The sequence below is a fragment of the Gracilinanus agilis genome, chromosome 4 (assembly GCF_016433145.1).
Source record: "Gracilinanus agilis isolate LMUSP501 chromosome 4, AgileGrace, whole genome shotgun sequence".
Lineage (NCBI taxonomy): Eukaryota > Metazoa > Chordata > Mammalia > Didelphimorphia > Didelphidae > Gracilinanus > Gracilinanus agilis.
Genome location: NC_058133.1, coordinates 503,374,761 through 503,399,423, shown reverse-complemented (window position 1 = coordinate 503,399,423; position 24,663 = coordinate 503,374,761). Strand labels below are relative to the sequence as shown.

Genomic DNA, 24,663 nt, shown 5'->3' with positions numbered 1-24,663 from the left:
TTTTTAGGGCTATTCCCTGAAAGAAGGGATCATCAAAAATAAGAGTAAAAGGCTGCCTTTCTTTTCAAAGATTTTCCTAACAGCATTTTTTGTAGTTGATGAAAAACTGGAAGCAAGCTCTCAATGGCCAGCATTGGGGAATGATTGAAAAATGGGGGTAGCCTGGTGTCATGGAACATGCTGATGCCTTTACGACCGATAAGTGTGGGCGCCCCGAGAAGTCAGGAAGGGCCTTTTAGGAATCCCGCCCCCCAAACCCAGAAACAGAGAAGGGAGCGGCTTATGTGTGAATGTAAGCGCTGAAGCCACTGTCCATACTTGATCCGTTTGTGTTCTCCCTTTTAGCCCTGGAAAAAACTCGGACAGAATTATTTGACCTGAAAAGCAAATACGATGAAGAAACGGCTGCCAAGTAAGTTCTGAGCGTCGCCGCTGCTCGCTCGCCGGAGCTCCCCGGAGGGCTCGAGGCCGCCCCGGTGCCCACTCGCGCCTCGGCTGGGTTGGAAGGGCGGGAGCGGCGCCTCTTGTGGGGGGGGTTGAGGCTCCGGCCGGGGGTCCCCGATGGCCATGGCGTGCGGAGGATGGAGCTCTTAGGCCTCGTCCGGCCTGGCCGGAGTGTCAGGGCAGGGATCAGACTCTGAGAGATGCCAGATGGCGGGTTTATTCAACCAGTGGCCTAAGAGGACCCCAAGAGTGATCGGGGGGGGGGGGATCTCCGACAGCTTCTACCCCAACTCCTCATTTTACAGAGGAGGAAACTGAGGCCCGAGGAGGTCAGTCCGCATCAGAGCAGGCCGTGCCCCCCACGCTCTGCCTCCGGCGCACAGAGAAGGCTTTAGCCTCTGCCAAGACCTCCATTATTGCCATTCTGGGTTTGGGCAGGACATTGTGCTCAGCCGTCTTCTATTTTAAATGCAGGAGAAAGAATCCCTCCGGGGTTCCCTTAGAGGCTCGAGGCCCCAGGCGGGCAAGTCACTTGACCCCCATTGCCCACCCTCACCACTCTTCCACCCAGGAGCCAATACACAGAAGTTAAGGGTTAAAAAAAAAAAAGGTTATGGTAAAGGTTAAAAACAAAGAACCAAAAAACCTTAAACTATTTACATTTTAATACTTGATTTTAATATTAGTATTTGCATTTATAATAATTTACATTTAATACTTAGATTTGGTTTAAAATAAATTTAATAAGAAGAGCAACTTGTTTTCATTCAGCAAACACTTAAGTGCCTCCTATAGTATGTGAGATAATGATATGAGAGTATAAAGGCAAAAAGAACCCTGTCTGGCCGCAGAGAGCTTACGTATTACCTACCAAGCAAGCATCATTTGGTAAGCACCTACTCTGGGGCTAAGGAAACAGGCAACGGTGAAACAGTTCCTGCCCTCAGAGAGCTTTTAGTACAATCAGGAAAGCTCCATACACACACACACACACACACACACACACACACACACACACACACACANGGAAAGCTCCACACACACACACACACACACACACACACACACACACACACACACACACACACACACGAGCTCTAGAGGGAGACATTAGGAGCTGAGGCTATGCCCTCCCCCTGAGCTTCTCCCCTCTAGCCCCGGGGAATAGCCCTCTGCTGGTTTTTGTACAGCTCAGTAAGAAAGGGTTTTGCATTTTTAATACCATCAAACTTTATTTTCACATTCAAAGTCCATTCTCACCTGGCTGCTCTAGTGTGTTGCCCCTGACTCTACTGGCTCCCCAGGCGTTTCTGGCAGGTCCTCCTAAAAGACATGTTCTCTCTTTTCTTTTAATGCAGTTGGGCAATGGCCACTAGGTGGCGCTGTGGACAGGGCCCTGGGTCTGGAGTCAGGAAAGCCCTGAGTTTGGAAGTTCGAATCCTGCCTCTGCCACTTAGTGACTGTGTGACCTTGGGAAGACCTGACCTCCCTCAGCCTCATTCAGATGGGGACAGTAATAGCGCCAGCCTACCGGGGTGATGTGAGCATCACCTGAGACGGTGTTTGTGAGGCAGGCGGCCCACGTGCGCCATTTTGATCCTTGTTCTGATCTCTTCCTCGGGTAGTCCTGGACATCTTGCCACGTGTGGTCTTTGTATTTGTCATATTGGTTTGTTGTGAGAGTAAGAGATGGTGTCATTTCAACAGGCCGTCATCATTTATTCGATCAACGTTCCCTCGTCTTTGGGTATAGAATGTTTTTCCACCTTTTCATTATAACAAGTTAAGCAGCCGTAAATATGCTTTGAACAGCAGGGTGGTCTTCCCCTCCCCCTTTTAATAACATCTCTCCAGCCAGTCCTACTAGTGTGACCCGTTGGGTCCAGGGGCAGGATCGGTTTGGTAATAACTCTTTTGGTATCTTGCTAGACGCTAGCCTTACAGAAGAGATGGCATTGCTTAACCCAGGGCCTAGCACACAGTAGGGGCTTAATCAGTGCCAGTGATTGATGGTTTGCTTTTCTTTCCTATTTAAACTCTTGCCTTCTCTATCCGTATCCGTTCGAAGACAGAAGAGTGCATTGGGCTCAACCATCAGGGTTACAAAGTGCCAGAGGCCAGATTGGAACCCAGGACCTCCTGACTCCAGGCCTGGGGCTCTGTCCATTGTATGACCTAGCTGCCCCTAATGGATTGCTCTTCAATGAACTCAGCAAATGGAATGATGTGCCTGTTTCCCTAGGCTCGGCCCTGTCCACACTAAAGTTTATTGTTTACCCATTTGCTCATTGATTCGATATTAGGTGGCTTTAGTCAGGAAGACCTGCTTCTGACCCATCTTAGCCTTCTGACCCAAAGGAGTTCCTGAGCCTCTCAGGACCCCAGGAAGCAAAATCTGTAAGACTCTTAAGAGGCAGAATAATCCTAGATCTGCGCCTGCCCGAGGAGTGTCCTCACCAAAGGAAAAAATAGAGACGGTCCCTTAACATGGCTTCAATTCATATTTCTCTTGGGTTTGAAGAATTTTTTCAAAGAATTCATGATAACGTGTTTCTTCTTTTAACAGCTGGATACACACACACATACACACACGTATACACACACCCAAAGATAGGTAGGTAGGTAGGTAGATAGATAGATAGACAGACAGACAGATGACAGACGAATCAATCAATGAATCAATAGATCCTATTTAGTCACTGAAAAGGGCCTCTCCGGTTTCCTAGTGTTTTTACTCCAAGTCTGGGTAGCTGATTTTTGCCCCTCAAGTGGCCCAGTCAGCCTCACTTCCTCTAACGACCTCCTGGCCCCCTGACAGACATCTGCGTGACCCTCCATCCCAAGACGATCGCTGAAGCCTGCCGAGCTTTTGAGCACCCCTCCCCTAGCAACCTTGGATCGCCTCGTCTGGCGCCTCGTGCCTCTGTTGTCCACGTCCACCCGGGCCCCTGACGTGTCACTGGGAAACTGGGAGAGCAGCGGCCGAGCAGGGATCGCCAGCGTCCTCTGGCTTTTTCTCTCCAAGGCTCGCCTCTGTGGAGCTGCCGCTGGGCCACTGGCCAGAGCGTTGCCCCCGTCTGCTCTGGGGGTGCTTCTTGGCACCCTGGGCTGTGAGCCCTCCGGCCCCTGCATTCTCTGGGCACAGCCGGAGGCTGCTGAAGCCAGAGCCGCATGACAGCGGCAGAGGAGAGAGGCCGGAAAGGGAGAGAAAGGGCCCTCATGTGTTCACTCGTTGCCTTTTTGCTTGGTCATTCGGTCATTTACTCCTCCTCAGACCTTGCTTTTTGCCTGGTCCCTGCCTTGTCCCCTCCTCTTTGGTCCCCAGCTATTGGCTGCTCTGATCTTTAACTCCTTTGTTGTTCAGTCGCATCCAGCTCTTTCCCACTCCCTTTGGGGTTTTCTTGGCTGAGACACTAGTGGTTGCCATTTCCTGCGCCAGCTTATTTTATAGATGAGAAAACTGAGGCCGAAAGGGTGAAATGACCTGCCCAGGGTCTCACAGCTAACACATGTCGGAGGCCAGATTTGATCTCAGGAAGAGGATCTTCTTGACCAGATCGTGCTCTCTGCACTAGGGTAGTCCCTAGCTGAAGGTGGCCTCGCCTTGGCAAAAACCCCTTCATTTCCCTGGACCGGCCTCTCAGTTTCCTCTTCTGTTCAGCACTAGGGCTGCTCAACATGGCCTCTGAGGTACCTTCAGTCCTCTCGAGCTCCCCCCATTCCCCGAGCCTCAGTTTCCCCACCTGCACCAAAGAGTCTGTGAGGCCCCTCCCAGCTCTAGATCGGGGCTCCTTTGCTCCTTGTCTCCTCAGCCCCCCACAGATGGATGCCCCACGTGCTGCCAGACTGCATCCCACAGGAAGCGTTTGTCAGGCGCCTGCTGCCAAGTGGGGCCTCCCCAGCCATCTCCTCTCCTCCTTCCCCTGCGTGGCCTGCATGACTTTGGCCAGGCCCTGCCTAGGACGGCCCCTCGCTAACCATGGGGCAGGGCCTGGACCTTCTGCTTTCGGCTCTGTTTCGAGGCCGCCCCAGCGCCCACACGTGTGTTCGCTGCCAACCACCAAGCCATGTCCCCATCCAGGAATGCCGGCGCTCCGGCTGGTGGGCGTCTGGGGCCGATGACCAAACCGACTGGCCTGAGCTCCCCGGCGCTCTCTGGGCTCAGGAAGGCTCTCTGAGGGCATGTCTGGGGTGTGGTGGGCATGCTGGGCCGTCCCTGGACAGGGGTCCGGAAGGGGCCAGAAGGGTCTTGTTCTGTGTCCCTGGGCATTCGGAGGGGGGGTCCGGGAGTGCCCACCCCCGGGGGGGGCCACCTCCTTCTCCTTGGGGGGGGCGTCCGGCCAACGCCGCTGGTGGCCGACTCGCCTCCCTGCACGAGGAGTCTGACTTCCACCCTAGAAACACTCCGAGTGAGAGGCAGCGGCAGGGGGAGACCGAGCTGGCCTCAGCCTGAAGGCCCGGATTCTGTCCTGGCCCAGGGGAGGCTCTCCAGTGGTGCTGGGAGAGGGAATTTCCACACCAAGAATTCCCCCCAGCAGGGAAGTCAGAGGTCAGGCCCCCAATCACCCTGACACCCCCCCAGCCCACAGGCCGTGGGGCAGACGCGCCGGCCCCCTGCTCAGATTGTTTGCAGAAAAGAGACCTGCCAGGCTGATCGTTGTTTGTCCTTCTGGTCTGGTTCCTACATGGCGGCCCGGGGGAAGAGGAGCTGGGATGGGGGCGGGGGGGGGGGGGGGCACGTCTTCCCTTCTGTGAGGGCCTCGGAGGACCCATGCAGGCCGCAGGGGTCACTGGCCAGCTCTGCCCTCCTCCTCCCCCCTTCCGCCTGATGGTTCCATTAAACGTGCTTCCGGGAGCTCTGGGACTCCCCCTGCCCTCCCTCCCCAGGCAGGCCTTTTCACAGGCTGTCAGAAAACATTGAGGGCTGCGGTGGGAGCTTCCATAAAGGCTTCTTTTTTCTCCTTCTTCTCTGGTGATTTCAGAAATGGCCCGCTCACTCTCCGGTGGAAAGCGTGGACGCCGGCTTACGTAACCAAGCTTGCCAGCAGCCACCCCACGGCCCGGAGAGGCGAGCCCTTCCTGGGCCCGAGAAGGCCGGGGGGCCTGGCCGCAGGCTGGACGGTGGGGGGGACCGTCCCGGGCCTCCCTTCCCCGGCGGCCGCCTCGAGGCTGCGAATGGCCCCCCGGCTCATTGTATGCCGTCCTTGCCGTTTGTCAGCTGGCAGATCAGGAGCTGAATGTGACAAGATGGAAACAGCAAAGTTTTCCATGTGTAGGCTTGAAGTAAAATGTAATTAGCCTTTATGCACAGAACAAGGATCCATTGATGAATACAGCTGGTCTTTGTTTGGGGCTGTCATGGAGAGTGGGAGGGAGAAGGTTCGTCTTCATGTTTATTAATGCTCAGAGATTCCTTCGACAAATGGCGAGCACAGTTTCATGTTTGTTGGAACATCGGGGGCTTTGCCAGAGCAGTTGTTGTGTAAGAGCCTTTCTGGGCTGCAGACGATCCGGCACGGCCGGGGTCTCGGCTCGGCGCCGCCCCCTCCCCTTCAGGACGCCCCTCGTGCTCCCGGCCAGCCGAGATCTGACCAACTTGAACTGGAGATCCTGGAACGGAAGGCGATCGCACAGCGCTCAGTGGTGCGGCATTCAATGGCACAGCGTTCGATGGCATGGTGCTCGGTGGCACGGCGTTCAGTGGCACGGTGCTCGGTGGCACGGCGTTCAGTGGCACGGTGCTCGGTGGCACGGCGTTCGGTGGCACGGCGTTCAGTGGCACGGTGCTCGGTGGCACGGCGTTCAGTGGCACGGCGTTCGATGGCACGGTGCTCGGTGGCACGTCTTTCTCCCCTTCAGGATCCCCTCCCAGAGGAGGCCTGGGGCAGCCCCATGAACGCTTGGCCTTTCTGCTCAGTGGCCGCAGCGAGCCCTCATTCCCAGCCCCGGTCCTAAGGCTGGCTGGCCCGAGAGCCCGCGAATCCCTGTCTCAGCCGGACTCCAGAGCCACCTCTTCACTCCGTCCCGGCGACCCCGGCTAGCAAAAGGACGCCGCGCTTAACACATCCAGGAGGCTGCTGACATTACTGTTAACATGTGGGCTGAATTTCTGAGTCTCTGATGAAAGAAAATATTGACTCTCACCAAAAGACGACATGTTTCCCAGCTCACATTAGCCTGGGGAGAATTTTTTTTCCTCCCAGATTTTCCCGGCCCAAAAACCCATTTCCCCCCCCCTAAATAGCCACGTAGCAAAACTTCCCCAGTTTTAAGGTTGTTCTTGTCCTCTTCCTTCCTTATCAGGCTTTTTGTCAGGAATGAAGGCCTTAGCAGAGACCCTGAGGAAGGAATAGCCTGCAGATGCGCAGTGTATTCTCTGTGCCTGTGATCAAGGCTGCTCGGTCACAAAATAGAAGTGCACGTTTCCTTCTCTCTTCCCTCCTCTCGCCGTGAGCGCCATAGAAAGACGCACAAGGTCAAAGGGCGCTGGGCGCAGGCGTTGTCATCTCGTGACCCCGGAGCCCAGAGGAAAGAGCCCGCGGCTAATGGCCAGACCAAGAAAGATGGTCCTGAATGGTGACCCGCACCGACGGCATTCGTGCTGTGTATCCCGGATCGGTAGCGTCTCTTTAGAATAACCGTGTCGGTCCTGAGCCGTCATCTCTCGTGCTTTTAGTATGGATCGTCACGTTGTTGGGGGGTTTTAACCCTTAATCTTCTGTCTTATACTCTGTATCGGTTCTAAGAACGGTAAGGGCTGGCAATGCAGGCTGTCCAAGTTGTCACCGAACTAGTTAATGTCTAAGGCCCGATTTGAGCCCAGCACCTCCCCTCTCCACTTCTGACTCTGTCCACCCAGCCACCTGACTGCTCCCAGTCCATTTTTTTTTTTAAACCCTTAACTTCTGCGTATTGACTGGTGGAAGAGTGGTAAGGGTGGGCAATGGGGGTCAAGTAACTTGCCCAGGGTCACCCAGCTGGGAAGATTTGAACCCAGGACCTCCCGTCTCTAGGCCTGACTCTCCATCCACTGAGCTACCCAGCTGCCCCACCAGTCCATTATATTTTGACAGCAAGGGCTTAACCTGCCCTTTATCCAAATTCATGCCAAATACATGCATTTTTAAAAAAGAAAGTAAGCGTTTGTTTTATTGTCATGTATTATTCACAGTCTTACCTTCTGATTTTAAAAAAAAAAATGTCTTTAAATCCCTTAAGGAGCCAGAATGGCCTTTTCTTTTTTGTTAAATTCAGCCACTCTTTTATCCCTACCCGGGAAGAGTAGGAAGGGTTCCTGGAGTCCCCAACTCCAGGCGTACCCGCATCCTTTTTCTTTGGGAAGGTGTTGTACAAATATTTCTGGCCGCCAGTTTCCCTTCCTAGTGTGCCACGGTTGGCTGATTCCAAAACGAGTTTCATTTTCTAACCCAGAAATGTTCTAAGTGAGAAGCAGCATGCTCTAGGAGACCGAGCTGAGCTCTGTGTGTGTGTGTGTGTGTGTGTGTGTGTGTGTGTGTGTGTGATAAGTATTAATATAGGATATATAAGTATCATATACAAATAATACTTAGGCAGTGTTACATATAATATTATATAAGTATCCTGTGTTAAATAACACATATGTTTCTATTATATAATATATTAAATCATCTACATGGATGTATTTGTTGATGTGTGTGCATGTGTGTATCTCCCCATCCCTCATCCAAAAAGCCATCCTTATAACAAAGAAAAAAGAGAGGGCAGAAAAAGCAGTTCCATAAAACGGACCCATCCTCCAAGTCTGGCCGTTTACGCTGTGCTCCACACCCCCAGGCACCCGCCTAACCCGTTGAATCTGTCCCTGGATCCGCCGTCGTGACACGTCTCGTTAAGCCATCTGCAGTGGCTGTCGTTGAGGCAGGTGATCGTAACGAGGAGTCCCTTATATCAGGCTTCAGAGTTCGAAGCTCTCTCCCATGATTTGAGCCCCGACGTATTTACTTTTGGAGCCTCCGAGGAAGAGGCACAAACTGGTCGTCTCTAAATCCCGGGCCCCAGTGGGCTGACTTTTCTCTGGTTTTTGTACTTTTCCATCCGGGGGACTCTGGGGACCGTGGCTAAAAAGAACTTGGAATCCTGACGATTCCTGAGCACCCTGTAATTATTTTGATGTACATACTGTACTTAAAAGTGGCTTCCCCCATTGAATGTGAAAGACAAGCTTGTGTGGCCCGAAGCCGCATCTATTTGCTGTACCTTTAAGGACCTAAAGTTTCCTATTTCCTGTCCTTTTGATGAGTCATCACTTCCAGTACACGTTTCTATAATTATTATCCTAGTTAAAATAATTTCCCTAAAAATAGAGGAGAAGGAGTCTTTGATGGCCTGGGCAGGGGACGGGTTTGCTTAAAGAGCCCCCTGTCCAGAGCCTCAGGAAGAGCCACGGCCTATTTCCCAGATAACTTTGGCGGATTATTTCCATTCCCAAAGTTCTTATCTCCAGAGGAGCTTAACTGCCCATTCTGGAAAACTGAGGAGGTTTTCTGGCCCTGGACTCTGTTGAAGCTCACCTAAAGGATCGGGATTAGGAGACCCCTCCGAGGCAGGTTTCTGGTTTTCTGGCTCCCAGCCCAAGAGTAGCTATTGGAGCCTCCCCAGAGTTCTAGCTTTGGACTGCTGTTTTCACAAGGCCAGGCTTCCTTATGGCTGGGAGCTGGGCGGGAAGAGGAGAAAAAAGACATTTTTTTTAAAAGCTCCATTTCTTCCCTTCCTCCTGGAAATCCCTTTGAGTAGCCAGGAGGATGCCTGTCCAGCTGCATCTGACCCTTGGCAGGTCTGGGAAAGGCAACAATGCACCAAAGGGAAAAATAAAGGACCTGAAAGCCTTTGAACCTTAAAAAAGATTTAAAAGAGAAATTTATAGCCAGCTCTATGGTGGCTGTGTGTACGTACATGTACGTGTGTGTGTGTGTGTGTGTGTGTGTGTGTGTGTGTGTGTGCGCGCGCGCAGCATCTAGAGCCCTTTGAGAAAGGGATCTTATAAATAAAGCATTATAGGTAGTATCTCATCCTGGGTTTGTCACTCCTTTTTGTCTTGGGCTCCTGGGAGAGCCTTGAAAGATTTCCTCCATCTCACTCTAAAAACAAATCCCTTTTACCCGACTGGCTCAACAGAGCTTTCCCACACAGCGTTTCAAACAAGCCCCCAGAGCTTTGCAGAAGGCCCAGGGCCAGCTTGGGGGGGGGGGGGTAGACCCCCAAGTGGAGGGGATGGGAGAGACCGAGCTGAGGGGGTGGGCAGAGACAGAGAGACGAGGTATCCCAAAAGTCTTAGGGCTTCTCAGCTAAATAAGCTTTGGGGTATACCCTGTTTATGCTCTTTGTATTCGTCTTGCTTTTCTTGCATCCATTTTATACACATTTATTTATTCTGGTCTCCTCACAAGAGAAAGGAAGCTCCCTGAGAGCAGAGGCGGCTTCATTTTTGTCTTTATACCCCACTAGCAGACATAGAGTTTGGCCTATAAAAATGCTACTTGACCCATTGTTGACTTCTTCCTCCCTTCTCAGTCATTGCTGTTCATGTATTTTTGAGGTCTAGAATTAGATAGACAGATTGGATGGATGGAGGGATGGATGGATGGAGGGAGGGAGGGAGGGAGGGAGGGAGGGATAGATAGATAGATAGATAGATAGATAGATAGATAGATAGATAGATAGATAGATAGATAGATAGATAGATAGATAGATAGTTGGATGGATGGATGGATGGATGGATGGATGGATGGATGGACAGATGGGTGATAGATACATGGATAGATAGGTCTCCACTGATGTAATTGCCCTATGGGAAATTTGATATAGATAGATAGATAGATAGATAGATAGATAGATAGATAGATAGATAGATAGATAGATGGATAGATGGATAGATGGATGGATAAATAGGTAGGTGGATAAATGGATAGATTAGATAGATAGATAGATAGATAGATAGATAGATAGATAGATAGATAGATAGATGATAGATAGATAGATAGATAGATAGATAGATAGATAGATAGATAGATAGGATGGGTGATAGATAGATGGATATTATATATTTCTTTTCTCTTTTTTTTTTTAGAAGAAAAGTCAAAGGTGGATAAGTTTGATGTGGACGCACTGAGATCTTTCCTAGCCAGGTAGATGCAAGATTCCAGTTCATAGCAATGGAGCAGGGAGGTGATACTACTAATATGTGCTTCTGGTCTAAAGTCGGTCTGTGACCAACTAAACCAATGGCCTGGACCATAGAAAAAAATGACTTTCAGGGAGAGGTCAGAATGGCAAGAAGAGGTTGATGGGTTAGTGAGGAATAGGGAAGGATCAAGTAATTGGAGAGGGACTTAAACTGGACTTTCAGGCCAGGCCCAACTCTGGCTGATCCAGTGGGTCAGGCTCTGGATTGGAATGAAATGAGGTGCTCACAAACAATTTAATATTTAACCAAAAGAAAAAAGTTTGCTTAATAATGGCCTGGAAAGGCTGAATGACCTCTCAGCCCTAGATCTTCCATGGTGGCGCACCCGCTGCAGCAGTCTGTGTTGGGCCCAAGGGATCCTTGAGTCCTCATCCTTAATCCTTTAGATCAGTGATTCCCAAAGTGGGCGCCACTGCCCCCTGGTGGGTGCTGTAGCGATCGGGGGTATGGGGGGAAAGTGTGGCAGTGACGGCCACAGGTGCATTTATCTTTCCTATTAATTGCTATTAAAATTTTTTAAAAAATTAATTTCCAGGGGGCTAAGTAATATTTTTACTGGAAAGGGGACTGGAGGCCAAAAAAGTTTGGGAACCCCTGCTTTAGATTATTTAAGCCTTTTAGGGGGACATGAGCCTAAGTATAAGGTAGGAGCTGAACTGTGATTCCATTGCTTGAGGGAGCTCCCAGATCAGAAAACTCCCTCTTCCCACATGGGTCTGTATGATACAGGATGGCTCAGGGAGTCAGGAGGCCTGGCAGCCCGGGATCAGCAAACCCTCCGTGTATGGTGGGGACTCAGAGCATCGTGTCTACTCTTAGAATTAGGTGAAATGTTGGTTAATTTTTCCGAACTGCTTCGTCCCCGCCTAGCCTCCGCCTTTCCAGCTTCCTTGTTTTTTGTGATAAGGGGTGGCTCTCAGGGTATGATGGGTTTGGAAACAGAAGTGATATAAAGAACAAGAAGAGTGACAAAAATTTGGAAAAGGAAGAGACCCTGACAGGAGAGTGAGCAGAGAGGAGCCCTTATGGCAGAAGACATGGATTCACATGAAGAGCTGGATCCATCACGCCCGTCTGTCCTGCAGTGACTGCCTCTGAGAGGGCTTTCGGGGGACCCCTGGCCCCCTCATACCTTCTTGGCCTCGGTGGCCAGAGCACTTTCGAGGGACTTGGGAGGAAAACAGAATTCTCTGGCCGCTGGTGCTTGGTGGTGCTGATGGAAAATGCCACTTGCTTCGCCCACTCTTTGGGGACCTTGATAGGCTGACGTTTTCTGATGAAGAAAAGGTCTGATTGAGTTGAGACTTTTCTCTGTTTGCATCGTGAGGCGGGCGGGCAGTCCCTCTTCTTGTTCAGGACAAGAGCGTTAGATCTTAATTGGTCGCCATGCATTTAAGGCCTGGATGTGGACGGCCTCCTCCCAGCTCCAGCTATTCCACAGTTGTTAATGTTTCAATAAACATATCCTTAAAAAGTCAATTGGAATTTAATAGCCATATAATAAGTGCCTTCTAAAACCTAAATTTGGTGTTTATGGGAGCCGCAGCATTTGAGCTCGAGGCAATCATGCAGTGTGTTATCTGCCCCAGAGGGTGGTCATAACGAGCATAAAGCGGGCTGGGGTCTCCGAGAGGCGAGGACGAGAGGGCATCCGGTGACCCTGGGCCAGTTGGGTTTGGCGTTAGACCCATTAAAGGCGGTGCCAAGCAGCTGGACACCCAACCAGGATGGACAGGGATCTTGTTCTTGGCCGCCATTTAAGGCTCTCTTGGAACGGCCCTAAGAATGGAACATTTCCTATAGGAAAGGCAGGGTGGGGAAGAGAGATAATTGAACTCATTGATTTGTTTCACGCTTTGTTTGCCCTTTCATTCTCTTCCTGAGGTGCTGTTTGTGGAGGAATGTCTCCAATTGCCAGGAAGACAGTGGGGTGTCTCGTCTCCCCCCGCCAGCTCTCCTTGTAGCCAGAGCCAGGACAGTGGCAAGGCTGCGAGATGAATTTTTAATGGAGAACGTTCGAGCATCGCCCTCGCTGCCCGTGTGCACGGCTCTCTGGGGCTTTCAGATTTAATGCTCCGATGAGCAGAGTACAGGCTCGGGGCATTCTCTAGCAGCCAGGATTAACCCCTCCGCCACCACGGGCAGAGCGGCTCATTTCCCCAAAGAGGAACGTGGCAGCCTGGGCTGCAGAAGCACATCTGCCCACCCGGAGCTGGGTTCGAATGCTTCGAGTTTTCCGTCCCTCTTCTTTTCACAGCCCTGACCCTGCCTGCCAAGGAAGCCCCTGCCATTCTGGAAAGGGACCCTTAAGTCACAGGCTTCCTGAGGGCCAGGCATCGGGCAGCTAAAAATCTCCTTCTGACTGCCTGGACATAGGCTTAGTCAGCCAATCAGCCCTCCTTTATGGGGTGCCTGCTCTGGGCCCCCCAGGGCTCCCCTCTCTTCCTGCTCTGAGCACCTTCTCTTCAGCCTCTCGTAGGAATGGTATCGACCCTCTTTGTGCTCGATCTGCACTCGTCGTCCTCCCCGCTAGAATCCCTTCAGAGCAGAACTCTGGTTCGCTCACGGTCTTTGAACCTAGGAGAGGCGGCGGCGGCGGCAGAACCTACCCGCCAGAGCAATAATCATACAAGAATGTCTAGCACGTGTCTGGCACTTTAGGGCTCACCAAGCTCTTCACACCGTCTCTCTCATTCGGTCCCCCCAACAGCCCGGGGAGGGAGGGGGCTGTCCCCGTCCTGCAGATCAGGAAACCGAGGCAAAGGGCCTTCCCCAGGGTCACGCGGCAAACTATGGCCAAAGCAGGACTTGAACGTGGGCCTTCCTGACTCGAGTCCACTTCGAATCCTTAGCGGGGCGGCCCTTCTGAGCCTCAGTTTACTGATCTGTCACGTGGAGATAATAGCAGCACCTGCCTCTCGGGGTCGTTACAAGGGTCCGATGAGTTAACACACCGAACTCCCCTTCCTGCAGCCCTTTCGGGCATCCAAAGGTCGCAGCGATGCTCACTTTTACAAACTCCAGAAGCGTTTCTCGGGCCGCCGCTCTGTGCCAGGGCCTGGCGAGGCGGCGGGAGCACCCAGACCCGGCCCTGAGCCACCCCTCGTCTGTGGGGAAGCAGCGTGTGCAGACGGCTAAGGGCCAAATCAAGCCTGGGAATTTGTGGCGGGCTGGGAGGCAGCTGGACTTCCCCCAGGAGGGAGCAGGGGAGCCGGGGGTTCCGAGAGCCGGAGGCGAGGAGAGGGCGCGAGGGAGGCCGCCTGGCCAGAGGAACGTGGCGAGGAGGCAAGACGTGATCTAATTAATTAAAGCGAGTCTAGAAAGGGGTGATGGAGAGCCTTAAAAGCCAAGCAGAGAAACCGGCGTTGTGTTTACTCTAGAGGGGGTGCGGGCCTGCTCAGACTCGGGGTTCAGCAGCTCCCGTGGAGCGGGTGTTGGAGCAGAGAAGCCAGGCAGGGAGCTGACGCTGCAGGAGCTGAAGGAAGGTGGGGTCACTCTGCGAATGGAGACGGGGCCAGCACGCCTGGGCTGCTGATTGGGAGTGAGCAAGAAGGAGCGGCCAGGGATGACCGAGAGGTGAATCGAGGTGCTCGCCAAGAAGAGCAGAGCCCTGGGAGTCGGACGGGCCCGTGAGACGTCCATTTGGAGAGTTCTTGTGTGGCCGTGATGTCACTCCCGGCTCAGTCTCATCCACAGCAGGAGCTGGGAAAACGAAGAGTAGAAAGATGCCGAATGATAGTTTAGAACACGGAGGGCTACCCTGGCTTCCACAGAGGGACTGTGGATAGATTTCCAAAAGTCCTATAAGCTTGAAAAAATATCTTTATGGTGGCATAATTGGTTTCATTTGTAATGTGCTTTATCTTCTGTATTTGAAAACATTATTCTGAGAAGGGGTCCATCCATAGGATTTGTCGGACCCCCCAAGAGAGCCATAACACAAGGAAGGGTCAAGAAGCCCTGATTTCCAGCGACCATTTATGTATTCATTTTGTAAAATACAAATGTGCTTCAGGCTCTTGTAATTATACCTATTTCTACAAATATTTTCCCAAATGGCTCGATAGGAATACAACCATCATTCGTTGTCACTTGCTCCCTTTTTCTGGGAAGATGATCTTAGAAGATAATATAAAGTTCGTGTCGATCCAAGCCTACCCACATGACCTTATCATCTATCCATATCCTTCCTTCACTCTCTTCCCTTTAATAAAGTCTGGGTTCCTTCACCTCGTCCCTGAGCCCCAGAAAGCCATTGCTTAGTCTAGAAACAAGGCCGCCGCCTTCTCTTGGTCATGTTGGCCGTTGGCCTGTCTTGTGTGTGAGTTCTCAGCGGTTTCAGGGCCCCTCGACGTTGTATACGCACTATTGCCTTTGCCCAGTCCAGCGATAAACTTACCCAAAGGGGCAAACACGGAAGCGCAAGTTACAAGCTCTTGTCCTTTCTGGGCAGCCGGTGGACAAGACGATGGCCCAAAGATGCAGGTGTGGCCATTTTCTCTGAGGACCTGAGAGGAAGGAGGTCCAGTGAGCAGGAGGGATGCTCCACATTCATGACTCCCCTTGGATAAACTCTGCTATGATACCCAGCACAGAGGCGCCGACTGGCCTGAGAGGAGGGAATTGGACGTACTCGAGAGCGACCTATTCCAGCAAATGTAGGCCGTGTCCCCGGGGACCTGGGCACCTAGGCCAGCGCAGCCATCTTCTTTTTCTGACTGTTTGGAAGAGAATGAGCTGCCCGTAGACGGCCTCTCTCGGCTGCTCTCTAGACCTCCTTTTCTTCCTCTATAAAATAAAGGGGTCAGACCCGACGGCCTTGAAGGGCCCTTCCAACTCAGTGTATCATCTTATGGTCTCTGAAATGGCCTTAATAAATGTTCATTGAATGAGCAAATAATGGAATGAAAAACCCACACAGGGACCTTACCGTTCAGCCTGACAGCGCTATGTTACAGAGGCAGAAACTAAGACCCAGCAGATGAACTCTCCAGGGCTCTTGTGTTATACATATATATTATATCCACCTTTCCATATTCAAAGGCCTTGGAAAGGGGTCGTTTCAGTTTAGTGCTGCACTTGGCCTAGCTAAGCACACTATGCCTGCCTTCAGTGCCTTATTGTGGCCTGTAGGTGATCCTGGGCCCGTGTTGGCAAACCTATGGCATGCGTGCCGGAGGGGGCTGCTCCCCTGCTCCTCTCCCCGCGCTTCCTCCCACCCCTATCTGGGGTAAGGGCGGAGGGCTCATTTGGGGCATTTGGTCTCTAAAAGGTTCACCATCACTGTCCTAGGCTCTTGGGAATGTGCCAGGGAAATGTGCCGGGTGGCTCCTGCCCACCTGGAAAATCAGTGAGTCAAGCAAGCAAGCATTTATTAAGTACCTGGTGTGTACCAAGTCCTGTGCTAAGTGCTGAGAATACAAAGCTGAAAGGGAAAGAGTTCCTGCCCTCAAGAAGCTTACATCCTATGGTGAGAGAGCATTTTCCTGATTACTTTTTAACACGTTGTCTGATAATGAAAATAATATAGTGCTATTGTCCACACTCAGATGGAAACTCAGGCCTTAGATGGAGTGCAGCCATTATCAAGCACCCAAAGTGCCAAAAAGGAGAAAATGTCTTTCTGTGAAGTGTTCTGGCAGCATCTCATTGGGTGCTATTCCTCAGAAAAATGTTCCTGGAGTCAAGGATGATAATACCATAGCCTTTTACTTAGAAGAGCACTTTTCCCCCAGCTTAGCAGCCTGCTCAGGCATTTACCCTATATTCCTAAGGTCGGAGAGCTGGAGGGGACCTCGGGCCATTTAGTCCAGCCTCCCCAATTTACGGATGAGGAAACTGAGACCAAGGAGGTTCAGTGGGCTGCCCACGGTCACCAGGTAGGAGATAATATTTAACATCAGTTAGTCACCAAACATAGGTTTGCACCAAACAGATGCAAGAAATGCAGCAGTTCCTACTCTCAGGGAGCTTCCCTTCTGAGCCCCTCCGGACCCTGCATCCTTTCATCCGGTTTCCTGCGGATGTCTTGGGGATCCAATCTGATTTGGAGTTCCTGGGCTAGTGGAGATGAGTGTAGAGCACTAGACAAGGGCATTCTTCACGTGGCAAAGAGGGAACTCATCTCAGATTGCCCCTGGAAGATTAGAAAATAAATCTAAAGCCGTCTGAGATCGCTGTGTACTTGATGCAGAAGGACAGTTGGCGCTGGCCTCCTATCCAGTGGGCAGACGGTAGCGCCTTTAAAAACTATAATAAGAAAATACTTCTAAATAATATTACACTAATAATAACTTCACACTCTCGGATTGGTTCACATTTCAAGAGCCATGATAGCAATCTGCAGTAATGTTATCCCGTCCAGATGACTGATGATAATAGAGCAGCCCACATTTCTAGAGTGCTTGGAGGTTTACAGAATGTTTCCCTCTCAACAATATAGTTGAAGTAATTGACCTCAGCTCTCCAGCTATGGAAGATGGGCAGCGAGGCGGCGCCATGCTGGATAAGAGTGCTGGGCCTAGAGTCAGGAAGACTCATTCGTCTTCATGGGTTCAAATCTGGCCTCAGACGCTTGCCAGCTGGGTGACCCTGGCCAATCACTTAACCCTGTTTGCCTTAGTTTTCCCATCCAGAAAATGAGCTGGAGAAGGAAATGGCAAACCACACCTGTATCTTTACCAAGATAATCCCAAATGGAGTCATGAAAAGTTAGACATGACTGAAAAAAAAAACAAACTAAACAATACTATTCTGTGTTCACCTAACTTACTTTTAGTTTCCTTCTTTATATTCAAGTCTTTCACCCATTCTGAATTTATCTTGGTGTAGGGTGTGAGATGTTGATCTAAACCTAATCTCTCCCATATTGTTTTCTAATTTTCCCAGCAGTTTTTGTCAAATAGTGGATTTTTGTCCCAAAAGCTGGACTCTGGGTTTATCATAGACTGTCTTGCTGAGGTCACTTACCCCAAGTCTATTCATCCTCCCTTCTGTCTCTTAGCCAGTACCATATTGTTTTGATGACCGCTGCTTTGCAGTAGTTTAATATCTGGTACTGCTAGGCCACCTTCCTTCACATTTTTTTTCACTACTTCCCTTGATATTCTTGATCTTTTGTTCTTCCAAATGAACTTTGTTATAGTTTTTTCTAGTTCAGTAAAAAAGTTTCTTGGTAGTTTGATGGGTATGGCACTAAATAAGTAAATTAATTTGGGTGGAATGGTCATTTTTATTATGTTAGCTTGTCCTACCCATGAACAATTAATGATTTTCCAATTGTTTAGATCTAGTTTTAATTGTGTGGAAAGTGTTTTGTAGTTGTGTTTGTATAATTCCTGTGTTGTCTTGGCAGGTAGATTCCTAAGTATTTTATATTGTCTAGGTGATTTTAATGGTGTTTCTCTTTCTACCTCTTGCTGCTGTGATGTATTGGAAATATATAGAAATGCTGATGATTTATGTGCATTTATTTTGTATCCTGCAACTTTGCTAAAGTTGTTGATTATATCCACTAGCTTTTTAGTTGATTCTCTGGGATTCTTTAAGTAGACCATCATATCATCTGCAAAGAATGATAACTTGGTCTCCTCATTGCCTAATTTAATACCTTCAATTTCTTTTTCTTCTCCAATTCCTATTGCTAGTGTTTCTAGTACAATGTTAAATAATAGAGGTGACAATGGGCATCCTTGCTTCACACCTGATCTTATTGGGAAGGCTTCTAATTTATCCCCATTGCAGATGATGCTTGTTGATGGTTTTAGATATATACTGTTATTATTTTTAGGAAAGGTCTTTCTATTCCTATACTTTCTAGTGTTTTCAGTAGGAATGGGTATTGTATTTTGTCAAAGGCTTTTTCAGCATCTATTGAGAATCGCGTGGTTTTTGTTGGTTTGCTTGTTGATATGGTCAATGAGCCACCTCCGGAGCCACCTTGCTGGAGGGCCGTGTCTCGCCTCTGGCTGCCGTTTGCTTTGAACCCTGGACGCTCTCTGTGCCCGATCAGCTTGTGAGATGGACCTTTCTCATGCGGGTGTTGATCGAGATGGGAAGAGGTTCCCCACGCTGGGAGCCCCGTGCCAGTGGCATCCCCACCTGGGCTCACACAGGAATCCAGATGGCACTGCGGGCGCGGACCGGAGCGAGATGCTGCTTCGGCCCAGGATGAGGGGCATCATCAGAGAGGTGGCGAGGTGCAGGAAGGCGGTGCCACGTAGTTCAGCTGCGATGGCAGAATGGGGTTCCTGCCTGAGCCAGAGGCTTCTTGGGGCACCCCACTCCTGGAGGGGAAACCCCCTGCCCTTTGTCTGCATGCCGCGAGATTCGGACCAGACCTGTGGCCTTTGGGGTCCCCCGTGAGAAAGTGGGGGCTCAGGAAGCCCCGGTGCGTGCGACTGCCATGGCACTAGGCTGGAGCCTGAGCCGGGAGAAAGAATTCATTCTGTATTGATTAGGTGGGGGAGGGGGACAGCAGGCCCAGAGGATTCCCAGGAGAGGCTGGAGGAGGCTGGAGCTCCGCCGAGGGAGCAGCGTCTTGGGCGGACCTTGGCACTGCGTGCCTCCCCCTGACTCGTGGGGGAAGCGGCCGAGGCCACGAAGGGAGGCACCGAGCCCCAAGCCTGCGGGGAGCGTCTGCTGCTCACCAGCCACCCGTCCAGCAGGGGGAGACGCCGGAGTCCGGCTCGTGGTCAGCTCGAGGAGGAGGGAGGTCAGCCTCCGGCAGCGGGGCCTCCGTGCGGCCTCTCCTCGAGCAGGACGTGGTCACCAACGCACACCATTTCCTTTCGTGAATGCCTTTCTGGGAGGGCCGCTCAGGGCGCCTCTCCTGGCCCTCCATCCCAGCCTCTCGGTGCCCAGAAGGGCGTCAGAGCTTCCTCCTCCATTAGCCCCCCCCCCCCCCGGAGGCCCGGCCGCCTCGCCGCGCGCTCCCCGCGGCCCCGCTTATGTAAGGCTCCCTTCTCGGGCCACGTGCTCTTCTGTCTCCTCGTTTATAGTTCACAGAATACAAATAAACCTTCCTTATTCGATAATCACTTTAGAATGCTTGACCTGTTTCTCGGGGCCTTCGGAGCAGCTCACAATGGGAACTGCAGCCCTAGAAAAGAAACCATAAAAGCTTCCTTTTTCCTCTGGGCTTCCGATAAGGAGGAAGTTGGGCTTTGCTCCGTTTCCGGGGGGATGTTCGGGGCCCAGCACACCCCAGGCGCTCCGTACGGGTTTGTCTCGGTTAACCGAATGAGGCATCCGGGAAACCGAAGGCCGTTCAGAGTCCTCACAGAGCCGGGACAGGACGGAGGTCGGGGCCAGGCCAGCCCCTCCATTTTGCCAATGAGGAAACTGAAGGGGCTTCAGGGATTTGTTCAGGCTCCCCCAGCTGCTCCAGGACCAGGGCAGGATTGGAACCCGAGTCTTGGCTTCTCCAGGTCCGGCCCGCTAACATGCTTCCTCCCTCGCATGCACACGTGCAGGACGTCGCAGAGCCGGGCCAGTGACATCCTTCTGGCTCCTCCTGGAGCGTGTGGCCAGCGGGCCGGGAGCTTCCTCTGTGCTTTCAGGGACGCTCACGTGTGTGTTTGCAGCTCCTGCTCGTAAGGGTGCAAAGCTGAAGGGGCGCCCCGAGCGGGGCTCCCAGAGGTGCTCAGGCTGTAGCCGGCAGAGCAGGAGGCTGCGCACGAGGAGCTCCCATGCGGATGGGGGAGGCAGGAGGCGGGAGGCCACTTGGTGTCATCAGAACGAAAGCTGCCCCTCCGGGGCCAGCGAGTCTGCCGGCCTCCTGCTTTGTGTAACTCTTTACAAACAACGCCGGGCCGGCCGTTATTCATTTGCAAGTTGGCCTCACAGAAGACACTTATACTGGGCAAAGCCAGACTGTCGGTGCCGAGAGAGGAGGCCGCGCCGTTTGTCTTGTGGGTCGGACTTCTACGTGCCAGGACGCCGGACGCCAGCCGTCATCTCGGAGACGGGCAGACGTAGCCGAGCAGAATCCGTCATTCGTGAAAGCCATCCATCAGCCTGATCGTGGAAGCCAAATGGGAGGCGGCGGCCAGAGAGGCCGGATCAGGGAGGCCTGAGCGAGCCGTGGGGGGCCGGCAGGCCGGACCTTGGGAGCGGCTCCGAGGCTCTCCCTGTGTGTGCAGTCAGCGCGGGGGAGGGGGCAGGGGGGCACTTGGCCAGCAGCTCTCACTTTAATGGTGATTTTCCTTTTCCTGAACGTCGCTGAACGTAGCAAAGGGACGTTCGTAGCTTCCCTCCTGATGAGCACAAGGAGAGGCTCAGGAGAGGGCCTGCCCCCTCCGTCCGCCCCCTCCGTCCGTCCACCCCGGGAAGGCCAGCCCGGCCTTTGGAGACCTCCACGGGCCGTGAGGAGCACGTCTGCTTCCCATGAAAAGGACAGAAAACAAACAGCATCCGCCCTGGACGTTCCCATCGGAGCGGGCCCCTTCGCCACCCAAAGCCCTGCGGGAGCGTCCCAGAAAGGGGCGGCTCAGGCAGGTGGTGAGGAGCGGCTGCAGGCCCTATGCGGGCCTCTGCCGGCCTGTCCGAGGGCTGCCGAGAGAAGAGAAGCAGCATCTGAAATGCATTCGTGGAGATCAGAGTCGGGGAGACGCCGAGAGGCCACGCTCAGAGCCGTCCTTAGAAGGGCCCTCAGAGGCTCCCCGGCCAGCGCCCCGTTCTGGGCCACCTGCCCGAGGCGCCCAGGGGGCCGGCCGTGGGGGAGGTCGGGTCCTGCGTCCAACCAGGGAACCTTTACAGGCCCGCCTGGCACTGCAGATGAGAGCAGGGCCTGTCCTGGAGCAGAGCTGACCCGGGCCCTCTTGGCACACGCTTGTCCCTCAGCCGCCCTGAGGATGGCCACATGGCAGCTCCGGCCTCCTTCCTGCATCCGAGCGGGGCCCGGCTCACTGCGCCCCTTTTCTTCTCCCTTCAGAGCTCAGGCAGGGCCTCCTCGGCCAAAACAGCCGGACATTCCTTTTGTCAGACAGGAGCCCATTTTTCCTCAGACCTCTAGAAGGCCTCGGCCCGTCTGCTTTCCCTTCTTTCCCATCTCGCCAGATGGAGCCGTCCATGCTCTGGCCCAGGCCGGACCCTGAGTCTGCCTGGCCCAAGGCGCCCAGGCTGTCCGGGTCTCTCCTCCGCACTCGGTCCAGCTCCGGGTTGGGGCTGCGCTCGGGGAGTTCACGCGTTCCCACACGGGCCTGTGTTGTCCTGGAGACAAAGCGAACGTTTGGTGTTCAGCGTCTGCATCCTTTGGGGCCGTGTGGGCGGCCCCTGACCCATGACGGACTCGCAGGGACGGCCGCCCCTGCCCACGCCTCCACGAGGCCCCCCAGGAGCCATCTGGGGACGGCCGTGCTCGAGGGGCCCCTGAGCCACTTAGGAGTTGGAGGCGGCGCAGAGGGCCAGGAAGAGGAAGGAGAAGCTCTCGGGGAACAAGGCCGGGTCTGGCCGGAGCCTGAAAATGGCTGCATTGTGCAGCGCAGCTCCCCGGGCCCAGCTGTTCCCTTTTTCCTGCCTGGCGCCGAGGGGACCTTGAATGCCAGAGGCAGGCCTGGGCACTGACCCGATTCTAGAAGCAGCTTCCAGCATGGTGCCGGGCCAGAGCCGCTCCACCCCACAGCTAGGCCCAAATCCCCCGGGGTGGACTGAAAGCTCAAGCCCGTCCGCCATCACGTGCCTCCCTTTCCACACGCTTCTCCCCAGGAGGCTCTGGCCACGCTCTCCTCTGCTGGGGAAGCTGACGGCGGCGGCTGCCTCTGGGAGGCGCCCCAGACGGCGTTGGAGGGGCTGCGAGGTGGGCAGTGAGGCCTCGGAGCAGGTCCTGGGTCACTGCCCGCAGCCAGCCGAGGGGAAGTGGAACGGGGTGAGATGCGGAACCCGGGCGAAAGCAGCGCGCTGGGTCTGGCTGGGCCCCTCTGACGGCTCACCTCATCTTTTGGGGCCTCTCAGTAGAAGTCACTGGACTGCCTCAGACAGCCGAGGGGACCCCACTTGACACCCAGACTGTCCCGAGTTTGAATTCTGCTTCAGATGCTTATCAGCAGTGAGACTTGGGAAAGTCTCCTCACCTCTAGCCCTCTGGTTTTTGGGGTTTGGGCTTCTTTTTCATTTTAGTTCCAAATTCCCTGCCTGCCTTCACCTACCCACTGAGAAGGCTAGAAATAGGAGACCCATTAAACACGCAGACACGTAAAATCGATTTCCACATTAGCCATGCTGAGAAAGAAAGAATGCGAGAAAAATCAAATGGAAAAAAATCTCCTTCACTTTGCCCCAGATTTCATCATCTGGGGGGGGGGGGGGGCACCATTTTTCATCTTGGATCCTCCTATTGATCAGACTAGCTCAGTCTTTCACAGCTGATCAGTGGCAATATTGCTGGGACTGGACACTGTTCTCATTCTGCTCTCTTCCCTTCCGGGCCTCAGTTTTCTTGCCTGTAAAATGAGAATAAGCACAACACCTCCCTCAAAGGGTGGCTGTCAGGACCAAACAAGTTAATATATACAGGGAGAGCTCTGCAGTCAGCCCCTCGCTCCTGGGTCCCTCCAGTCCTATTTTAACCGTTCCATCCCGTTGTGTCTCAGCCAGCCCTGCAGCTGTGCGCTCTGGGATTTTCAAGGCAGGCATGAATTGTGTACCGCGGAGAGACAGGCCCACATGGTGCCTTCCAGCAGCCCAGCGATCGTTTTTCATGACACACTTGTACAATCAATCACCGTGTTTTACGTCTGAACCCCTGTTTGTCATGGAGAAACTCTTGGAACCATTAAGCTGGGCTCGAAGAGTGGAGCAGCCTATCCTGACTGAAGGGGGTTTGAAATGAGAACAGGCTGAAGAGGAACCTGGAGGCGAATGGTCTCGCTGACGAAGCCGCCAGCCGCCCGCCGCCCTGGCTGGTTCTTTGGGAAGCCTCGTGGTGTGTGATAAAGCCTCGGAAATCTTTCTGGAGAGATTCGATCGCCCTCCAGGGCAGCTCCGCTGGGAGCCCAATGGGGTGTTTAGCTCCTGGGTTCCCCTGAAACAGAGGAGGGATTTTATTTTTCATATCATCATCCAGAAACATTTAGTGCTCTGCTTGCTTTTAAGCGAGCGACTTTCTGAACCCTTGAACAAAGTGAGGCTTTTACAAAAGGATTCAAATTATAGGAGGGAATGGGGAGGGACCAAGCATTTATTAGGTGCCTACTATGTGCTGGCCATTGTACTGAGCACTTTGTAAAGATGATTTTACTTGATCCTTACAACAGCCCTGGGAGATAGTTGCTATTATGACATTCATTATACAGTTGACCACTAGTGCAGAAAGTCTAGTATGAGATTCTTTCCTTTCTTCCTTCCTTCTTTCCTTCCCTCACTCCCTCCCTCCTTCCTTCCTTTCTTTCTTTGTTCCTTCCTTCCTTCTTCCCTCCCTCCCTTTTCTTTCTCTTCTTTATTTTCTTTCTTTCCTTCCTTTGTTCCTTCCTTTATCCCTCCCCCCCTTTTTTCTCTTCTTTCTTTCCTTCCTTCCTTCCTTCTTTCTCTTTTTTCTTTCCTTCTTTCCTTCCTTCCTGCCTGCTTTCCTTCCTTCCTTTCTTTGTTCCTTCCTTCATCCCTCCCTTTCTTTACTTTCTTTCCTTCCCTCCTTCCTTCTTTCTTTCTTTCTCTTCTTTCCTTCCTTTTCATTCCTTCCTTCCTTTCTTTGTTCCTTCCTTCATCCCTCCCTTTCCTTCTTTACTTTCTTTCCTTCTTTCCTTTCCTCCTTTCTTTCTCTTCTTTCCTTTCTTCCTTCCTTCCTCCCTCCCTCCCTTTCTTTAATTTCTTTCCTTCCCTCCTTTCCTTTTTTCTTTCTTTCACCATATTTTATATATGAACCCCAGTTTGTAATGGAGAAACTCTTGGAATCATAATCTTTCTTTCCACTTGGCTACCCAATTTGTGTTCTCTCTCTCTCTCTCTCTCTCTCTCTCTCTCTCTCTCTCTCTCTCTCTCTCTCTCTCTCTCTCTCTCTC

General features: G+C 52.4%; 1 protein-coding gene across 1 annotated transcript in view; it reads left to right on the top strand.

Annotated features, from left to right (window-relative positions):
- The window catches only part of CUX1 (cut like homeobox 1), a 233,096-nt gene that overhangs the window by 130,122 nt on the left and 78,311 nt on the right, over positions 1-24,663 (top strand). The window contains exon 8 of the mRNA XM_044675633.1: positions 346-412. Coding sequence (XP_044531568.1) covers positions 346-412 — 67 coding nt within the window. The remainder of the gene's footprint in view (positions 1-345; positions 413-24,663) is intronic.